This window comes from Channa argus, chromosome 19, assembly GCF_033026475.1.
Source record: "Channa argus isolate prfri chromosome 19, Channa argus male v1.0, whole genome shotgun sequence".
In the NCBI taxonomy this organism is placed as follows: domain Eukaryota; kingdom Metazoa; phylum Chordata; class Actinopteri; order Anabantiformes; family Channidae; genus Channa; species Channa argus.
The window spans coordinates 6,279,363-6,302,276 of NC_090215.1; the positions used below are offsets into that span (position 1 = coordinate 6,279,363).

General features: G+C 38.5%; 1 protein-coding gene across 4 annotated transcripts in view; it reads left to right on the top strand.

The window, feature by feature from the left end:
* LOC137104878 (phospholipid phosphatase-related protein type 5-like) overlaps positions 1-22,914 on the top strand; it is a 109,470-nt gene that overhangs the window by 20,111 nt on the left and 66,445 nt on the right. For 2 of the 4 annotated variants that reach the window (XM_067486691.1, XM_067486693.1), the window contains exon 3: positions 6,599-6,787. In XM_067486691.1, coding sequence (XP_067342792.1) covers positions 6,599-6,787 — 189 coding nt within the window. Of the gene's footprint in view, positions 1-6,189; positions 6,788-22,914 lie in introns of those variants that run through there. The other 2 variants (XM_067486694.1, XM_067486692.1) reach the window with 2 other exon arrangements.

Below are 22,914 nucleotides of genomic sequence, written 5' to 3' on the forward strand. Positions count from 1 at the left end.
TCATAAAAATAACACATTTACTGAAATACTGTGGAAAACACAAAACTTAGTGGCTGTGGTAAATGTGCAACAATCGTCAGCTTCTATTACAAATCATAAATAAATCATAATTTTTCTGTTTTTTAGATTTTCAGTGGTGCTATGTGTCGGTCTGTGCACCACTTTGATCCACACTGAAATCCAAAACCATTCAATGGGTTTCCAGGATGATTAATTGTTACCTTATTGGTTCTCGTCTGGCTTTTATTTTACTACTATTGTCAATGACTAATTATAGTAATAATAATAATAATAATAATAATAATAAAAATTATTATTATTATTATTAATTAATTTATTTATTTATTAAACCAGATACCTGCAAAACCTCAGCTGTACTTTGGGTTTAATACTGTTTACCTAGCTAAACTGAGATGATTATTGTAGTAAACATTGCTCTCTCCTAACATTAGCATTAACATACAATGTGTACGATGAGCATTTAGCTAAAAGCACTGCTGTGCTTACACAGCACAAAGCTGCTAGGTTAACTGATATTTTGAGTTTTAGTACATTATTATTATTTTAGATTTTCAATGAATTACATTTAAAACTATTTATTAATTTTAAGAAATTTAGGTATGCTTTTTGCCATATTTCAGTTTTTACTTCAGCCCTCTGATGAAACGTCAAGTCCTGAATTTTTTTGAACATACATTAAATGATTCCTCATAAAGTATTATATCCAATCGTAAAAATGATATGAAGATTAGGATTTATGGGTAATTAAACAACAATCAGTCAGACAACAGCAGATTAATAACAAATTTATGCTTTCTAGTTATATTATTATATTGGATAAATGCATCATTAGACAGCTTCATTGTATGGTTGAGTGTGAAACCAGCAGAATATAGATTTGGCCTTGTTAGTATTAAAATGTGGTGCAATGACAGAGTGACACTGTAATGACAGCCATTACTCAGAGCTGTCAGTGTGTATCCACCTGACTCCACACACCTTCTGTATCTCTATCTCCATCTGTGTATGGCTGTTTTCTCCATCAGTTCTTCTGTCTCCCCCTGTCAGCCTTCACTTATGGATTTCAATGTGTCAGTGAAGCAGATAAATGTGTTTCCAGTGTGAGACAGAGAGAGTGTGGAGTAAGACCGGGCTTCAATGATCCATTTGGGGAAATGGGGTCACAGCAGCAGAGGTAAAATAAAGAAAAAAACTAAATAACTACAAAAACAGTGGGGGGTATGGAACATAACACAACCATTCCCACATCCCAGGAAGTGGAAATGATTGAAGAGTTATGAAAAACCTTTGAAGCAGTATGAATGGCAGGGTAACACAGATAAATGACAATAAAAAAGTATAGTTGAAAAGCACGGCAAAAACATAAAAGTGAAGTATATGATTAAATATTGATATAGTATAAATATGAAGCTTTCACAAGTTATTGTATGACATTAATACAGTACAACTCACTTTTAAAACATAAATAAATCCTGGAATTGGATGTTAAACTGAGATAATTTTGTTACACTATGCAGAGATTAGGAATGAACTTTTTGGCTGATTTAAAAAAAACAATTCAGAAAAATGTGTTTTCAGCTAAGGGAGATGTTATGCTTCTGTAGAAAATGCCTTTTACTATATTTTTCTTCTTGCTTTGATTTAGGATCATAATAGTATTCCCTGCACAAACCTTAGGGGAAAATTGAAACCATATTTCTTTATAAATGGTTTCCAGCAGCAGATTGCATGCTAGAAATCACACATATAATCTTTTGACTTTTCTGCTGTGTGACTGCAGGAGCTCTGTGTGGAGCTAATGTTGCTCTTAGTTATTCATTAGTCTTTTTTTTGGGATTATAAAGATGTTGTGGGGTGTATGAATTTGTATGAATGTATAGTTAGACACATGGGCATCTGCAATCAGTTTTGTTATTGATGTTTTTTGGACTAATATTACCTCCATTTAATTTTAATGCTTTTAATGCTGTTTGATGCAGCAGAAGTAGTACAAGCTCATATGATTCATTTAAAGTCACTCAAAAGAACAATATTGCATTTCCCTAAGTTTGTCATTACACAGTACTCACAAGCATAAATCTAGATTGAAATGTGGTTTGCTTTCTGTAATTGTTCTTCATGCTGGCTGATAAGTATGTCCACAACCCTAATTCAAAATAAACCGGGTGCTGTTTAAAAAACACATACAAACAAAAGGGTAATTTGCCCAAAAGTGACCAATGTGCCAATTACCACAGTTAACAGAGGTTTTTTTCCAGTTGGTGAAATGTTCCCAATAAAGTTCATACACACAGTCTCATTATCCAACTAATATGTGAGTTGTCTGAAGTTGAGTTGACGAAACTCAATTGGTTTGAGCTTGGATATGTGGAGTGTGAAGGGTGAATCTATGGAAATTTTGAGCATTACTGCCACAAGTTTGACCACTTTAGCGATGCTGAAAGGTCACTTGATCTGGGGAACTAATTTCCTGGACCAGACTTCAGGTTCAGGTCATGAGTTTGCAGTCAAGGAGGGCACTATCGTGCCGGGGTTCGCCACATGTTGGCTGAACAAGCATACACTTGAGAGGCCTTCGACTTGCCTTCAGCTCAGAAAAGTCATTCCAGAAGTGATTTCCTGGGGTCCTCTGTTAGATACAATATCAACAGGCAAGAAGACAAAGCAAATTGCATGTCATGAGTTTCGCTGGAACAAACACAATGTTGACAATGCAATTAGGTTTAGTATTAATATTAATTAGCTTGTCCTCTATGTGCCATCTTGCTACTTTGCTGACGCAGGAGAGAGGAAGGATGTAATCACTAAATTCTCTCTTTTCAAGTTCATCAAATTGGCAAAATAACTCTTTATTGTGTGGACTCACCATAAGAATCTTGAATATGTTTAAATTTGATTGAATATATATATATATATATATATATATATATATATATATATATATATATATATATAGAGAGAGAGAGAGAGAGAGAGAGAGAGAGAGAGAGAGAGAAACTCTACTGTTAAGAACAAAATGTATCTTCTGCAGAGCACAATTAGAGTGTTGGAAACAAAGCTGCTAGCCATTAGGGTAGCCCTTGAGAAATGGCCTCATTGGCTGGAGGGAACAGAACAACTGTTTATTGTGTTCAATCAAATGATTGAATATGTATATATTTTCTCCATTGGTCTCTGTAGTATGTCTCTCACTTGACAGATGTCATCATCACGGTTCTTTTTTCAAAACAATTTTAATCCTTATGAATCATATCTTGCAAGACATCTTTCACCAAGTCTTGGAAGACTGCAGGGTTGTTGGTTAAACGAAATGGCATCACCAGGTACTCATAGTGACAAATGAGAGTGTTAAATGCCATCTTCCATTTATGTTCTTTCCCTATATTCTTGACAGGTTCAAAGATAAGGAGATAAGTGGAATGAAATACCAATTATTAAAGGTGATTAAGTTTAGTCCATGATAATCTTTGCAAGGGTTTAGAGTCTTGTCTCTTTTTTTTCAATGAAGAAGAATTTGACCTCACCAGCGATGCCAGCGGCTAAATACTCTCCAGAGCTTGTCAATCAGGTGCATAGAGTGAGTTAAGGTGTCCAGGAAGCACCGAGGTTCCAGGAAGAATGATGAAAGAGAGATAAGGAATATCAGTGATGAAAATTTCTCATAGGTTGTGGTATTCAGGTGGCACAGAGCTCAGATTGGGGTAGTTTTATTCATGTGGGGATTGCATGATGTTTACTGCTGCAGACCTGCAAAACCATCAAACAATTGGGACCCCAACACAAAATAGCACCAGTTACCTTGCCCAGTCAACTTGTGGCTAATGTTTGCACAGCCAAAGATAATCTAATATTATTGTCAATAGGGGTGAGTCACTGACAAGAAATTGTTCATCGTGACATCACCTTGTGAAAGGGTCTTGTGTGATGGTGTAAACTTGAATTACTTATTGAAATTACTCCAAATTCAGACCCAACTTGACCAGTTGAGCATATAAAATTCTAATCAGCTATAGAGTCTATAATGAGACACTCGTTTAAATGGTTGGCAATGCAGAACTTAATGTGTGGTAGAGGCTGAGCATGGCGCACCAGACCCCTCTGTGCTACTTATGAGCCCTAGCTTTTACTGAGCAGTTCCTCAAAACATGCCCACTCTGCCACAATATTAACAGAAGTATATTTGTGTTCCTCAGTACTTAGCATTGTTCTGCTACACTGCATAGGTTCCGAAGTGTCAGCGGGAGATAAGGATGGAGGTAGAAGACTGAATTGTGTTGGTAGAGATAGTGTCCTTGGGAGCCAAAACACGAGGAGCACATGTGTAGAATTTGAAATGAGGTCATCCTTCTGTGACTTGCTCTGTGCATCTATTGCGAAGAAAATGATCAACCATCGCTCAACTTAAGAGCTTCCAACCCTCCTGGTAGATCTTAGGTGGCTAACTTATTGTTAATTGCAGGAGAAAGTCCTTCATAAATAAATCATACTAAGCACTCACTCCAATTAATATGAGTGGTAGTGGTTTAGAAATCTACAGCTTAGTCAGCCTCATTTCTAGACCCCCCGGATTATGATTACAACACTCAAAGGGCGTCCTGCTCGGTGTTCTTAGAGAGTTCTTGTCAGGGAGTCTGTGATTTCACTGAAGGCAAGATCCTGGTAGCAATTGCACTGGAGCTCTGGTAGATGTTGAGTGAGCCACAGTCACATATTGAGACTAGATATGTGGAGCAGGTACTGGCCTATACGGATGTTACTGATAGGATAACTAGATACTGATAACATGATGCAGAAATGCTGCAGCCTTCTCAGAACCTGAGCTCATTCAAAATGGACTAAAGCTGGGGACATACCTGAGGACTAGTAAAGACCGTCAAAGACTGGGCATTACACACATGAATAATGTTTCCGACAACTATGAGAGATTTCTAGTGTCTGATAGGCTGGACGTAGCACATATCTGATGAGTAAGTACATTGTGGACAAAACGTTTAAACAACTGGTGAAGAATGACTGGATGTTCTAGAGATAGACACGCCCCACAAATCCCCAAGAGGAAATTCTCTTGTGTTAAAACAAATTTGTTGGCAACTGGAACTTTCTAGCTTATCGATTTGTGTGTCAAAGTAGAAAAGATGAAAAGAAGCAGCGTGGCTGTAAAGCTGAGGACAATTTGGACTATAGAGCCGACAGAGAGAAATAAAGGTTTTTTTCTGAACTCTGTTCAGGTAAAGCTGTAGTGACAGTTGTGCAGTCATCTGTCGCTGATACCATATTGTAAATGTTTAAAAAAAATCTTTGTGAAAACGACTGGGTAGAGACTGGCTCTTTAGTCTTTAGTCACAGCACACACTTAATGATTTTCTCTGCCAGTTGTCAGCACCAACTGACCCAGACCGGCACTGACCAGGACCAACTGGGTCCAAACAGTCATAACAATCAAATTGCATTCATAGTCTGCTCCACGGTCCTGCTCGATAGTGTGTGCCCGCCTTGTGGAAAATGAAGTGGAAAACCCTCCTATAAACCCAAATTTTAAAATTCTGATTGGAAAACATAGAAAGACATGGCATCCTACAGTTAGGATTATATGGATCATAATGCATATTGTATATTTTTACCATGTGGTATTTGCAAGTTGGTCTTAAATGCTTCTTCCATCACTACCTGCAAGCAACACCTTGCAACATGTTGCACGGAGAACATTGCTTCACCTTAGTCAGTTTATTTTGCTTTGATGGATATGACATCATCCAGCTTCGGCTCAGTTTTATTTAGTGACTCATTTCTTTGATGAAATATGGGCTGAATTTAGAGCAGGGAGCCTCAGTGGTGGTTGAGACACATGACATCTTTCACTCTCTCTCTCTCTCCATCTCTGTTGTCTGTTGTCATTATTCATTTTTTTCTGCTTTTACTCTCTCATCTTGTTTTTCTCCTGTCTTCTCCTCAATTCCATATACATGAAAATGTATGTCTTCGTTCTGTGTCCAGTTTACACACACACGCACACACACACACACACACACACACACACACACATACATACACAGAGAGCTGGGGGGAGCTGTCAGTCCTCCTATTTGCTTACACGTCCCTCTAATCTCTCTCTTACACACACACATACACACACACACACACAGACACACACACACACAAACACGTACAAAAGGAGGTTAGCCAAGCCTCCTCTCATTTCTTACACGCTTACCCACCCTCTGTCTCTACCACTCTCCCTCTCTCTCTCTCTCTCTCTCCTTCTCTCTTTCTCTCGCTTTCTCTCTCTCCCCCCAACTCTCTCCTACTGACACACACACTCACACACACACACAGGCAGTCTGTAGCAGCAGCAGTAAGCAGAGAAAGCCAGGTTGAGCAAGCCTCCACCACAATCAGAGAGCGGCTCCTCGCTTGCAGCCCAGCCGTGATGAGTCGGTCAGTGGGAGTCGGTGTTGCCGGGGAGGAGGAGGAGGCTGGGTAGGAGACAGAGGGACAGACAGGGAGAGAGAACAAGAGAAAAGGCTTTATTTTAATTAAATGTCTCTCGCTCTTCGTCTGCATCATGCTGTACTTCCAGCTGGTGATCATGGCCGGGACCGTCATGCTGGCCTACTACTTTGAGTACACCGACACCTTCAGCGTACATGTGCAGGGCTTCTTCTGCTACGACACCACCTACACCAAACCCTACCTGGGACCAGAAGACAGGAGCGCCGTCCCACCCGTGTTGTTGTACGCCGTGGTCTCAGGGCTGCCCACGCTGCTGGTGAGTGCACGCTTGATCAGCAAACTTCACCCTACAAATTTAAATAAGTGTGTAACTCTGTGTTCTCTGGTTGCTGCCTCATCAACGTGAGGCTTTTCTGATGAAACTCTGACAGAGTAAGACATTTAAACATGTAACCTTGGGCTGTACTTGACAGAATACCTGATAAGGGCAAGATGAAACTGAACAAATTGCATTAAAATAATTACTTAGCGCACAAGGTCAAATGTACCAAATGTATCAAAATGAACCAACCACAGATTTCTAATGATCAATTGGACTAAATATTAGCTGTCATCTGAAGGATTACTGCACACCCTGTTCTGCTCTTTGATCCAAGATATGTCAAAAATGAATACAGGAAATTTCAGTGGCACATAGATGTGGTGTTGCCTAGTAAACAAGGTTAAATGTGATCTGTTTATCCATAGTGCCATGATTTCCTAAAATTATTTAAGTTGCATTAATTATTTTGAGCAAATATAAACTGTAAAAAAGACATCGGCATTTTCTTATAAACCCCTTCGGAAGTCCTCCTGATGAATATGAAGTGCAGTATTCACCCTCCTTTTTGTTGCCCACCCAATCCCAAGAAATACACAGATTAGCCACAACAATACCACATGTTGGCATTGCTACATTAAACTACCTACATAAGTGACATTATCTACATTGTGTAACATTAAGCCTATCACTGACATTTTTTACTAACCTTAACTGCATTTATTTAGAACCTTAACCTAACCCTTTCTGTCTTTGTGCCTAAACCCAACCAAACCGCTGTGTCTGACAACAATTTGCACTGTTGTCATTTCTGAGTGTTTAGATTAAAAATAGTGTAATACTAGCTGCCCATTTGGTGCCATTGCAATCATAGCAATCACCATTTTGGTTCCTATCAACAGATGCCTGCTGGCATGGGGGCGCTCTTTCAACAAATGCTTCAGTGGGTCGCATGAGAGGGTAGGCTCAGACCACATACACTCTTTGGGTGTTAAGCTTGCAGGACTTGTTGGCAGCTACTCAGTCTCATACACAGTTAGATGAGATGCAGTGTGTGTTCTGACATTTGTCAGTGATGGCCACCATTACATTTTTCCCAAGCTGAAAGCACAAAAACCACAAACTGGTATTAATGTTGTGGCTCCTATGTGTAGGTTCCTCTTTTGTGGCAAAATGCTCCAATATGTTTGACAGCTGGTCTGTAATTGTGTCGGTCTGCTGTTTCATGCTGAGCAGATAGTGTGCAGAGGGTTTATCAGAGCTTTATTTCACTGAAAACAACTGCTTGTTATTACAAACTATTAATGAGGCCAGAGTTTGTTGGTGAAAATTTGAAACAATGGGTTACAAGAAGCGTATAGTTGTTATTTACATGGGTTATATTATCGTGACAAATAGTGCATCTTTAAGACATGTTTCCCTTGTAGGTTACTTGAGATTTTTACCCATGGTTTGTTCTTTTATGTAATGACTAAATGACAGATTGGAATTTAAAATGACATATAAAGACTGACTTTCTGTGTCAGAGCTCAGTCAAAAAGATCAGTTATGAAACCTCTCTGTACTTATCTCTTCAGGGTGGAGCAATGGCAGATGCCTGCTTTTCTTTTTTTAAATTTGATTGGTCTGATGAGTTATTAGTCACCAAGCTGTCATCTCAGCGGCAATGTAGGTTTTGAATGCTAATGTAATTATTCTGTCTTTAAAAACAGCCTCTGCACAGAGTCCTGCTGATTTTTACCTGTTCTCTGCCTCTTATTATAATCACAAAATAACAGGGTCAGATTTAAGTGAGCTGCGGAGACTTACTTACCTTACGGGAATAGCTGCTTGGGTAGTGAATGAGTAATGCTTGAATTGTGTTTCACTGTGCTTTCATTAGCTCTGCCAATTACAAGCTGATTGTGCAATGAACTCAAAATGCAGCCAACAGGGGTGCAGTGCACCTTGAATGTTAAGCGCAGTGATTACCGCTGCAATAGCTGGTCTGAAGCTGAGAGCGCAGGCCAAGCATTTCCTCACCGTGACCCTTCTCTGGCTTCGTGTGGGACTGTCTATACGCCTTTTTTGTCTGTTTAAGCTGCTCGCCTGCTTGCCTGTCTACAGCCACACACACACAGAGTTGGAATCATTGGAATAAGTGAACATAGCATGAGCTTGGGTTTATCCACTGTCGAACTATTAAAACATATAATGCATCATATAGACAAAGTATGCGCTTGATCACAAAGTAGATAAAATAAAACATCAATATGTAAATAAAATGTAAAGCACGATGCAAACCTAATACACATACAAGAGGGAATGAATCCAAGTAAAATAAATCAAACAAACTTAAGAAACTCAACACAGCACGTAAGACACCATAACTTTTAGCTTAAAGTTATCGCTCCGTGAATCCTACACGATTCACTGTTTGACCATTCAGTTTTTAATCTCTTGTTAGCCCCCTGCAGTATGCAGTAAGTATGACTTACTCATTCTGTCGGATACCTTAAGAACAGAGACAAATCAAGCTGATAACAAAGCACAGGTAGCAGCAAAGACCAACTGCTGCATCACCTCACACCTGTTGTCTGGCCCAACATTTGGCACCTAAACACACCACAAAGATTGCAGCCAACGAACAAGTAGCACGTCTCTCCTATGCTTGCACAAGAGAAGGAGAATGAAGAAGACCTACTGTAGGACCATAACATTTGCTTATTTTTACACCATGCTCACTCACCACAAATGGTTTATACTTATTTCTAATCAATGCATCTCATAAGAAAGCACAAATTGTATTGGTGTTGGTAATACAATGGTCTCTTCTGTGCATTGTTGATTTGCTCAGCTAAAAAGCCACTCACAGTGGTTTCTCTTACCAATTGGACTGGTGCTGATTCAACATGCTGAGACGGCTGAAAATTTGCCAACAAGAGTCCAACTATGTAGTTTAGGACACACCCCAAAAACTAGGGTGACAGCTGCTCGCTGATGGCCAAGTGTCTGCGTAGTGTGGCCATAATAGTTAACCATATTTGTTCCTATCTACTGAAGACACAGCACATCAAGGTAAAAAAAAAAAAGTCTCAATCATTTTTTAAACTGATGCTTATTTTAGGGCTTAAAGGTTTGTAACTCAAACATTGTTTCTCACACTTGGAAGGTTTGTATGGATCTGAGTCAATAGGAGATAATGAAGTTTCAAATATCCAAAGGTCTTTTTTGAAAATGCACCAAATTGAAATCATTAACTGTCTGGAAGAAAATCACTCTAATCTGCATTATGATGTAAATAAAGATGCACATTAAGAAGTGAAGGTTACAATCTCTCTACACTTGTATAGAGTTGATTTGCTTCAAGCTGTACCCAGTTTAGTGTACTCAGAGAGCGAAAGAAAAATATTTTATGTATTTTATTTAAATGACTACTTATTTTAACTTCCATTTCAATTCATCTACACCTACATTTCCTGTAGAACTTTAAAAGTGTAGCAGGGAGCAGAAGGCTTATTTCTGTGGACTTACTGGAAGACTTTTAACCCGAAACTTTTCTGCAGGAAGTGATGATTTTCAACAATAACTTGTAATAATGGTGGTGATGTGTTAATGAATGTGAGAAGTGCAGGGTACAAGCAATGTGGTTTTTTTGCACATTATGCATCTGCATACATGCATTATGTAAAATGACCATGCCCTATTCGGGGGTGACTTTGGATGAATTTAGCAACTATGGCACTATGGCAACTGTCTTTTGTTCATCAACTGTTCATAGCTGCACTGAAAAAGCATTCTGAATTTACAGACTCCTACATAACTGGCTGAGGTCTACTGCATGTTTCTTCTAGATGGTGGCACAAAAGGCTGCACCATGCACTAACCTGTACAGTTCCACCATAATAAATGCACTGGCACTGTATCATGCTATCCCAGTATGTCCTGTCAAAACGATCCAGTCATAAGATAACCACCACTTAACAGCATAAAAGTAAGTACAATGCAGCACACATGCTTTACAACATTTCACACCACAGAAACTAGACTAACAGATATTTATGACAGCCTGATAATGGTCGACAATTGGCCATAATGGGTAGAGAAGTCTGGTAATGGAAATTCATAGGTCTTGGTAATTAAACACATTTCAGGAAAGACTTGACAACCTAATCCAAAAGTTAGAAACTGACCATCTTTAAAGCACCTTCTGATCGTTACTCCAAGCCCTTAGTATCAGCGCTGGGCAGCGAAGCAAATGTAGCATAGTGGTCAGTTGTGGTATTACAAGTTCCACCTGGACCATGTGACACACACTGGAAGACTGGAATGATGAACTGATATAATGGTACGATTATTTAATGTTTCATATGTTTGATATCTGGGAGCTGAAAGTGGCGCGACTTCAGTAGGAGAATACTGTGCCTGCTCTAGGCCCAAAAATCCAGAAGAAAGAGGACCATGTTAGTAATTTTCACGCCTAGAATCAACTCTCTATTCTCAGTGACTGCAGCTCATAGGTTTTGGATAAAGAGTAGCATGCAATGATAACAGTGTGACTTCTCAGAACAAAAGTTGAAATATTTCACACTGATGGTCATTATATTAAGCTCTATGATCATTGTATTATCTTGTTTTTCTTTGTTTGCCAACATTCACCAAATCAGTTTGTCTACAGTGTTTCTTTAACATTTAAAGGAGATATGGAATAGAGAAAAGATGAAACGTCCCAGTTATAATGGTACGATTATAACTGGGATCATACGATGGTATAATCCTAAGAGCTCACTGTCAACAGGTGTCGCTGGACTGTTTTCTAATGAAGCCATATGTCTGTCTGAGCACAGACGGGACACAACTGTGATAGCACTTGTTGCTCAGTGATTCACATGAAGACACCGCTTGAATAAAAATGTGATGTTTTGAATTAGCGCTATTGGCCACTTGGATGGTGCGTCCAGTGCCTGGGTAGAGTTTTATTAACTGGTTTACTGATCAAAACAGGCGCTGTGCTTTTTCTAACATGCACTTGCTGGGTCATGTTATACTGTTTCTGTTTCTATAACTTTGCTTGTCTATCTGCAAGTTTAAACATTCACACACTGGCTGTCAATGTCACTTTAGCTTATGCAACTGCTGCCATTCATTCTTCATGTATGCATTTGCAGATTTTTAGCTTTAGTCACCACATGGATTTCACAATTTTCCCAGAGCATTGGAGTCTTTTTTTCAGCCTTGTGCCTGTACCTTCCCCTTGGCACAGAGGAACACTCAGCAGTCTGAGTATGTGCTTTGAACATCCAAATGTAGATGAGTGCTACTTGTGATCGCCAGCTTTAAAATCGTGCAACATTCTGTTTTACCAGTGGTACTCCAAGCAGAGGACAGGGTTTTTTTTTGTGTCTTCGTTCATGAGATGTGATATGTAGCTTAAAGTCTGCTGTCATATATCAGCACGTTATAAACTAACAAATTTAGCACAGCCAGAATTCACATTAAAGGAGCTAAAACAATTAGAAACTTTTAATATTACATCTGCTACCAGACTTATTCACACAGAAATCATGTCCAGGGATGGTTTCTGTGTAGGGAGGGTTTCTGTTCAAGATACAGTCATCTTCTCCTCTGCTCTTTATTTCATAATTATGCTATTGGCATTTCTACAAAGTGAAATGTATTTACTCAGCCGACTGAATCAATTTTTGACTTAGAGAATCACAGTGACGATTTGAAAAGCTTCATCATTTTTGCTTTCTTCAACAATAATAATATCCACAGTTGCAGGTCAGACATTAATGTTAATTAATGTTTCCAGTCTGATCCATCGTCACTGATCAGCTCTCAATGAAACAGTGCAGCCGATTTGACTGTTGTCAAGTTATCAAAAAGGCAAGAGAGGTGGGACAAAGACAAGACCAGAAATTGAAACAGAACTTCATATTTCATGTTTGAAAATTCTCATTTCAAAACAGATAATGTTGGGGAAACGGTGGCTGAACCAGCACTGGTGAGCATCCAATAATTGGAAGGCCAGTGTTTAGATCCCCAGTTCTTTCTTTCAGTGTCCTTGAGATGTTGAACAATAATTTTCTGCTAGTGGCTCAGGCACTTTACCTGTATTTTCTGTATTTTTTAAATGATTGAAAAGGCATAAAACCAGAACATGTGATTGGTGGGAGAATAAATAGTTGACTCTTATGTTTTGGATGGTTATTCAAAGTAAAATACTTTAGATTAAAGTCTTAACAGTTGCAAGATTTTCAGCCATCTTGTAAAAATTTGTGAACTGAGTTTTGATGAAGTTGGAGATTCATCACGTTTTCAGGAGCTGCTGCTTTTGTTTTAAATTTTCCTCACATTGAAACAAAATTATGAGTCTGTTTTAATTTACCAGTTATCTTCTTGGTATTATATTCATACATTAATATTTAAATTCTGTTGATGTTGCAGAGTGTGTTTTTGTTGATGAGAGAACAAATGTGGTAACTACTAAATTACGTTAACATGATCTTGGTGGTGCTACAGCTTTTTATTATTAAGTCCTTTAGGAAAAAGTTCAGGCAGCTTCTTTCTGCTGCAGAAGGATTTGGTTTTTCAGAGACAGTAGGTTTCAAGGCTGCATCTATTTGGAAGTTCAGAGGTACTGAGAGTTGCACCTTTCGGTCCAGCTTTTGCAGAGCTACTGTCTGACTGATGTATTGTCTCAGCTGATTCACTGCACACATTTTTATATCATAAACTTCAATGTGTAGGCAGGGGGAGGAGAGCAAGTAATCTCAAGTCAAAGTGCTAAAGTTCAAATAAAGTCATGTGTCACTGGTGTTGCAAGTCTGTTATGAATTTGTCAAGTCTCAAGTCATCAAATTCATGATTGGAGTCTGACCTGGAAGTCGCCACTTCTGCCTACTAGCTACCAGTAGGCTGGTAGGCTCATTAGTATTGAAACATAATTTGGAGAGCTAGCTGCTGTAATAATTATGACAGGATCAGCCACGGTAGTCAGTGATGTAATTTAAGATCCCATAGGTAGCATATTTGTAGTTCTGCATTTAGTATGGTAATTTATTCCATTATAAGCCAAACCAAATGTCACAAAAAACTGGAACCCGTCTAATATGTCCTCCTAGTTTTCTCTAACTCTATATTAAATAAAGACATATTGTATTCAAACATTTTTAATCGTTGTTGATCAAGTCCCAGGGTGTGTCTGCTGATAGGTATTAATTAATTAATGGTGCTTAATTCCTAAATTCATAAAAAAAACCTAGATCAGTCACAATTACTATTAAAACTGTGAGATGAGCGGCTGATCCCAGAGGTGCATCTAAGTAGCACAGCTGTAAAAGCCTTTCTCAAAGTATAAATATAGAATGTATATATAAATATAAAACTGCTCAATAATTCATTTTCCTCCTAGTTTTCTTAATATCAGCTTCCAGAACATGCTGACTAAACAAGTCAAAAAACAAGTCTTCATTAATACACAGTTTTTGAAGATATTAGAAGACAACAGTATATAGCTTTTCAACTACTGTCTGTGAAGACACAGAATTTTTTTTAGTGTATAAGTGTGTTACAGTATATTGGCTCCTACTGTTTTTAGTAAACTGTTTTCTTTCCAAGAATAAAAGTGCCAAGATGGATGTGCATCTGTACAGCAGACCGTTTGGCAGAGAGCCTCAGCCTGCAGCATCCAGCCACTGAGGAGAAAATCCTCCTTAAAACTGTGTAACATGGTTTCACAACACAACTAATTGCAGAATAAACTGCCTTACTAGCCCCATTTGTTATTGCCTTTATAATGGTTTTTTTCTTTGTGGTGATGGTTGTTTTGTTTTTCCTATTAATATCCAACCACACTGAGCCTCATACAAGAAGAAATGTTATGTGATGTGATTCATTTTTATAGCTACAGTGTGGAACTTTTTTCAAATATATATACATATATACATATATGTATATATATATGTATATATGTATATCTATATCTAGATCTCTCTCTCGCTCTCTCTCTCTCTCTATATATATATATCTATATATATAGATAGATAGAGAGATAGAGTCTATCTATCTAGTCTAGAGAGAGAGAGATAGTGGGCGACTGTGGTGCAGGAAGGTAGAGCAGTTGTCCGCTCACACAGTTCGCAATCTCGCAGTTGTTGTTCAATCCCCGGCTCCTCCGGTCACATGTTGAAGTGTCCTTGAGCAAGACACTGAACCCCAACTTAGTTGCTCCCGGTGAGCGTTGGTCAGCTGCATAGCAGCTCCCCCATCGGTGTATGAGTGTGTGTGTGTGATTGTGATTGTGAGTGTGGATAAGAAGCAGTGTAAAGTCCTTTGAGTGCCAATAGGTAGAAAAGCGCTATATAAGTGCAGACCATTTATATCTATATAGATATAGATATATTTATTACAAAACAAATGTCCCAAAACAAATCCCAGGACTTTGCAATGTTGGGATGACAACAATAAATTCAACCAATACCCTCTTTGCATGAAATTGCAATTTAGAGCATTATTTAAAAAAAATCACAACATGCATCACAATTAAAAAAAACTGTTACAAAATCAGCCATTTTTAGGTCACAACAGTCAAAAAAAGCTACATAAAATCCTGGAGGAACTGATTAATGTTGAGAGGTGTTGTTAATGCCTCCTCTGGACTTATTGCCAGCACTGAGAAAGTGAGCCTCATCCTTCTAACCAATCAGAAGATTTCCAGTATTTCTGCTGTAATAGTAGTGCTGACCACTTAAATCATATTTTTATTATCATAATAATATGGAAAAACACAACAACAAAAGAGTGGCTGAACTGCAATGACTAAGAAAACATTATTTTGTTCACATGAACCATGCATCTACACTCCACATGTGAACATTTATTCTATTAGGTCATTGCATAATCAACTTAAAAATAGTGCATGGAAATGTAAACAGCGGTCAGAGATTTAGCTAAGGAGAGACAAACCGGAGTTACCAATGTCAACACTTGCTTGGTACTCACAATAAAAATTGGAGGAGGAGCAAAGTGTGCTTGCTCCACACTGTGAGAGGATTGGCACTTGAATGCAGCGGCACTTACACAGACACAGACAGCCAGGTCACCTTTTAAATAGAATTGCAACGGTGAACACAGGAGGGAAACTGAAACTAAAGTATCGATCTCACGATGATGAACATCAATACAAACGTTGATCGATACACCCACCACTACTCAACCGTTCAGTCTAATTTACTATCTCAAAACTGGGCGGGTTCTTGAAGACACTTGCAGACAGCGGCTCCCACAGTCCAGTCTCCTTGGTGTAGACTTAAGCTGTGCCTACAAAGTAAGACTAAAGATCAGTGAGTCAAAGTGACTGATTTCTAAATTCCTCATTCTGTCTAAACTTAATCCAGTTAATGTCAGCACTGTTTCCTATATCATTTCTGCTGTTTTTGGAGTTATTTGGTTCTATGTTTGCAGTGTACCTTTAAAAACTGACAAAGATAGGAGATATGCACACAAATTGTATATTTATCGCACATTGTTGGAATATTGAACAATGTTATTGCACACTGCAGATATTTCTTATATCCTCCAGGCCTATTCAATAATAAGTTGTGGAGAATTCTCAATTATGGTAAATTCACAACAACGATTACCTGACGTGAGGGTGAGATTGTGGCAGAGCTCAGTGGAGCACAGTGGAATGATTTTGAATCTCATGCTACCACTAACTTAAGTTGCATGTTAAGTTGCAGAGACTCTGAAGATTTTGCCTTATTCACCATATTTAGATCTTTCTCAGAGAATTTGTAACATGCAGTTTCACAAAACTCAAGTCACCAGAGCCTGTTTAGAACAAATAATAGACTGTGGATATTGCATATCTCTCAGTGATTCTGGCTGTTATACCTACTTCATGTTTAAAAGTTTACAACTAACATGCACGGGTCTCATGTTAACTGTTACTTGTCATTGTTAGATGCATTTTAAGCAAGTTAAATAATCTAGAGGATGATCTGAGTTTCATACACTTTTGTTAACCGGAGCTGTAGTAATGTCACAAATGTGTGTACCTGTTACCATCCAGGTTATTAACATGTTATTAGACCAAATAACATATTTTCAAGTTACAGTTCTGTGCACCGAAGTGCACATTGTGTGTGGCACACTGTCCAAACAGAGATAGATATAGAGTGATTTTCTACTACACTTGCTCAGATGTGAAAGCATGTGGATGTAAGTTGACATTGCAATATAATTCCTGTATTTTAATGAGCTGACAGCTGTTCCATTACTTTGATCTTAAGAGTGGTTTGTATCTGACACATTGAATAGTTACTGTATTTCCTATTTATTATAACATGGAGTATTGTTACGGGAACTTAACATTCTGGAGGTTCTTTTTGAAAATATTAAGTTTAAAGAATTATAATCAAGATTAACAATGAATCGTAAGGTGTAACTATGAGCCCACCCACAGACGACTGACTGAGTTTGCTGTCACACCCGTCAGTAACTTTGTGGCCATTTCCATAGGTTGGTGTGAAAATACTGAATGCAACGCTCTAGTCATGTAGCGTATAAATCAATGGGAATTATTTCCTCGTTTGACTGTATTTCACCTCGCACAGTCATTCACATTTAAATTTCTGCCTTCTAGGCTGAATTTGAGAGGAGCTAGGGCTATTTGAGTTCATACAGTAGCCCACTGTGATAAATGAATGTAACAGTAGAAACCCTGACTCTGTGTAATAAAAGTCTGTGATGTCTGACTGATACCCTAATATAAATGTTAAGTGAAAACCTGAAATGCAGAGGAATTGTCGTATTTCATTGGTGCCTTTCCTCTATAGTAACATGGCATTTTCATGACTTGGTTTAGTGTCTTTGTTGATATCAACTGATATACATGGTGATACACCAGGACATGTTACAGGTTTATTTGACTTTCTGCTCTGCCAACCCTCTTCCAGTGATGATGTATCCCTACAATTAAACAACAATCAGAAGGAGTTGTTACTGCAATACCTGTACTGTTGATATAATGAGAATATGTTGATAATAATGATGCCATGTCTAACCTTGCGGTCCCTAACCTTAATCAAACAGCTCCGTGCTGAATTTTCTACCATTCACCCGAGCCTCTCCTTGTGAGTGTTACATTAATAAATGTAGAGCTTCATTCATTAAAAAATGCATTGTATAGAAACATAATCCCTTAACTGATTATGTTTCCTGGAAAACATAACACGATAAAGCTTTATTATTACAGTTAATACAATGTTTTTTTTCTTACATAGAAGATAATTTGCAATACATGGTTGATATTAATTCTGTTTTTACATGTTCCTTTTGATTGTAACAAAGGTTATCTGAAAACAATGTTAGTGGTACATCCAAAGCACAGAGGGTTGCGGGTTCATGCCCCGGTCGACCGTGGCCTTTCTGTGTGGAGTTTGCATGTTCTCCCTGTGCTTGCATTTGTTTCTTCTGGGTACTCCAGTATCCTCCCACAGTCCAAAGACATGAATGTTAGGTTCATTGGTGACTCTAAATTACCTGTAGGTGTTAATGTGAGTATGAATGGTTGGCTAGTTCTCTCTGTGTTGGCCCTGTCCAGGGAGGACTGGACTCGCCCTATGACAGCTGGATAGGCTCCAGGCCCCCCACGATTCAAATAGGATAAGCGTTTACAGAAAATGGATGGATGGATTGAGATCCACGGCACAAAATATAAAAATTACCTTAACTTATGATATATGGTTGTGTGCAGCCTGCATTTTCAGAGTTTGCTCCAATTGTTATTTGCACCTTCTTGACAAATTCTTAGTTGACTAAAGATGGGTTCAGGGTTGAACTAGGAGGAAGCAGTTTTATTTATCAGGAGTCACTCTTTGAAATGTAAGACTTAATTATCACTTCATTTCCATGGACATTCCATCTCATTTTCCAGTTATACCTATGTAGTTACTTTTTTCTTAAAAGATAAATTCATCAACAACTTTTTTGTTTTGTGTTACTTTTGTTGCACTGGGTCTCAGGTTGTCAGAATACAGGAGGCCGACATGAAACAACGAGACCGAAGAAATCTTTTAGCACAAACACTCACTTTGGCACCCACACACACTGGAATAGGCAAGAGCTGAAAGCAGATGGGAGCCAGGTTATGTTGTGACTAAGTGTTTAAGGTCATTAAGGAATATGAAGGAAATTACAGTACTAGCTTCAGTAAAAATAGACAGGTGAGGGTGAGAGAAACCAGAGTAAATAAAAGATTGACTCACAGTGCATTGGAATGCACTGAATGTCTAACGAATGCTGTAAAACTGCAGGACAGGTTTGTTCTAAGCTGTTACAGATACAGTAATAGCTGTCAGCTAATAGGCTGCATTTATGTTCTCTGGTGCTTTTAAAGGAATGTGCTTAATTGAATTGGAACTTTCTCCATAATGAGTGTGCTGAATTGTGTTTACAAAAAAGCATTTCCTTAATAAACAGGCAATTCTTGCAGCAGAATCCACTGTATTAAAACACCACTGTAAGGCCTGATTAGTCTATCGCTCACTTGATTATAGGAACAGTGGTCTGAGATAGTATCTTGTTGTTTCATTTGCTGCCTGTGTGTTTTTGTGAAGGATGAAATACCAAGAAAGTGATAGGAATAAAATCATGTCCTCAAATCACATACTGTAGCTTCTATCTGATGTGTAGGCGTCACAGTTTTTACTGCCGTGTTTGAATTTTAATGTATTTTGTTATTTTTCTGGCCATGTGTCAGAGTTGCAGAACAAGTTATGTGCCTCCCCTGTAGTGACGTAATTTATTTATGTGCAGTTTTTGGACTTGGGCGATGTGCATCAAGTCAAATTAAACAACTAAATGTGTTGTTAGATGTAATATGACATTGCTATCAGAGGGTAGAGTGGAGAATGAATCTTTTTATAATGTGAAACCACCCTGGATAATGTTTGGTTAGGTTAAAATACCTACAGATCCATACAGCCTGACTTTTCTCCCCGTGGCATCACTTATGTCAATGGCAGTTTACCAAGGCAATAGTGACACATGCATCTGAGTTCAATTGTGTCTTAACACTATCAGCTGTAGAAAAGCTTAAATTTAGTTTGAAATTTTGATAAAATGTGAAGAAAGTTAACTGGAGCATAAATCTGCCTTATCTTTCATTGATGTTCAATTCTTGCCCTATTAGAGCCAGTTGTAAATTAAAATATAGATTTTTTTAAACCTGAGAAACATAAAAAAGAGTTACAAGACTTGAAGCATAAAAGGCAAAATATAGAGCAAAACAACTTTCCTCCCCCCACTTTAGAAAATACAGTATACTATGGTTTTTAGTACTCAATTGGAAAGACAATTTACACGTACAGTATTGCATTTGCATTGATATTTACAGTATTGCAACATTAAAATATAATTATACTTCGTTTTTTAAACACAGACACTTTTACATTCACATTTACATTTAGTCATTTAGCAGATGCTTTTATCCAAAGCGACTTACTTTTACAGCTATTTGACCATTAGGCCATCAAAGGTAAACTCAGACTTTGCACATTTGAAAGCGAAACACTAACTGCGGTTAAATTACACATTCTCGTTATGATCTCCCATCAGCCCAAAGGAGTAGCCTGTGGTCAAGTCCCCCTACCCTTCAATTTTTGCCAACTTTACTAATGTATGACCTCAAATTTGCAAATGGGCCAAGTCTCTGATCAACACTACAATTACCATTCCACTCCACCCACTGGCTGTGAGGGTTTTTTCAAAAATTTCCACATGCTGCTGTGCTTAAAAAGTGATGGGAAGAAGAGATGGAGCGAGGGAGGACAGAGAGTTTAAAGCTTTGCTGAGAGCCAAGAGATACATGTGCCACTCTAACCTCAGAATTTTAATCACACAGTCCTCATTTGTGATAGCACTGTGAACCCGAGGACTCGAGCCATGCATCTCAGTATGGCCAAGGAGGTAATAGAAAGGACTAATTTACATGGACTCACATGACAAACCGAGTTGCTTTTATTTGGGGTAAGCTAATGAGGCAGTTCAAGTGGTCTGGGAAACAGCAATAAAAGATTTAAAATATGCCTCATTTAGTCCTGTTGAATGAAACTCTGGTTCTGTTTTCCCCTTAATGTGGTTCATTTGTACAGGTCTGAACACAGCAATCTCACTCGGGCGCAGCCCAAAACAATCACACCTGCATCTGCTGCAATGTTTTGCTTGTTGTTGTTTATTGCCCAGATAATCACCACATTTATTAACAAATTCTGACTGTGCAGTCCTTCCATGTTGCATAGCATTATTTTTACGGACTTACTGAACAGCACTAACAGCTCTGAGATATTTGTTTTCAAATCTTTTTGAGCGAGACTCCTCCTTTTAACTAATCAGAGAATTTCTGCTTGATTAAAGTCTAATTTTTGCTGCCTTTTCATTCATTGAAATAATAGCTAAGGACCTGAATGGCTGTGCAGAGTGTGGTGGAGTGTAGCAGGCAGTAGAAGACCGGGGAGAGGGAGAGGTGAGTGGACCAGAGGGGATTAACTTTGAGTCTCATTCTAGTGCTAGTTCTAGTTGTATATTGTGACTATTTTGGATTTCTACCTCACAGGCATTGGATGAGCTGTATCAAACTTCTGTATAGGCTTGGTCCCTCAGCTGTGCTGGTTGCTCCTTGATTCAGGGACCCTGGTTATGGGTTTCTCCAAAATAACATCCATGTATCAAAGGCTGACTACACAGGCTGGAGGCTTAATTCATGCATCGATGGCTAAGAATGAAAGCTCTGCTTCTCCATTTGTCCCTGGAGTCTCTTTGCATCACTGTTCTCAGAGGTTTTATTGTTCACATGTCAGGTGCTGTCTCACTCTCATTCACTCCTATTAAAGTGCATTGGAACTAGAAGCCCAATTAACTTGTAAATGGAGACATATTGAGCTTTACTCTGAAAATTGTATCTGAAGGCAGGCGAACCGTCCAGGGACGACTTGTCCAAATATTGGTTCAATGTCACTCGGTTTTCCTGTTGGCTACACTTTGCCTTGCAATGCTGATGAAGATAGATCAGCCTCCTGATATAGATTGCTGTAAAACAGGTGTAAGAGTGAGAGTCTGAGGGAGAGCGAATAGAGGAAGAGACTGGGAGGAATAAGCAAGTTCAGTCCTGACCAGAGGAGCAGTTGAGTAAATAAGCAGCACAGGTCACCCTGGCCCTGTCAGCTTGACTTAGCCATTGGGGGGTAGCTCTACAATGAGGGAGAGAGAGAGTACAGGGAGGTAGTTAAGGGACTAAACAAACAGCACATTGTCACTGTGGCCCTGTCAGACTGTGTTATAGCTGATGAAGAATTGGGACAAATGGCCTGCGGCTGTTACAGTGCTGCTCAGGCTTTTTGAAAAACCAGGCAGCCCTTCAGCCACTTCTTGCCATTCTCAATGATATCACAGGTAATAAGCTGTGGGCGACCAACACTAGTATACAGGAGCATTGTGACCATGTATTAAATATGTGTTTTATTAGTTTTTTATAAAAAAAAGTTTTTTGGACAACTTAAAAACTGTTGCAGTTACTTATGACAGATTAAGCTTCAGAATTGATCCATTAAGAACTGTAATGTGAACACTGCTAATGCACCTTCAGACCAAATGAGCTGAACTACAATGTATGAATGCACCCATAAAATCAGTGAACTTATTAATTAAGCCACAAAGACGGTTATTTATCTGAATTTTATCTTTTCAGCAATATATCAAGTGAAAGTGTGGAAGTCACGCTTCTCTTTTTTATCATTACTTTGTAACTCACAACTGTTCTCCAGCAGTAGCACTCTCTCTCCTGCACCTGACATAATTCAATTGGGCATTGCAGCATTTTGGAAATGTAATATTTCAAGACAGAGCCTTTATATAAAAGGAGAACCATGTCTGAATGCTAAAAAGCATTTGCATTTATAGAGATAGATGAAAATGGCAATATTGCAGATTCCATGTCTCTCAACGCCTTCTTTAAATGTTGTTAACATTGTCTATTATACTTAGAAGTAGAAGTATAAAATTATACTCAGAAGCAAGACAATCACATTCACACAGTAAAGGGAGGTGATAGGCTTGGTGATGGGTGTGAAAGCACATTG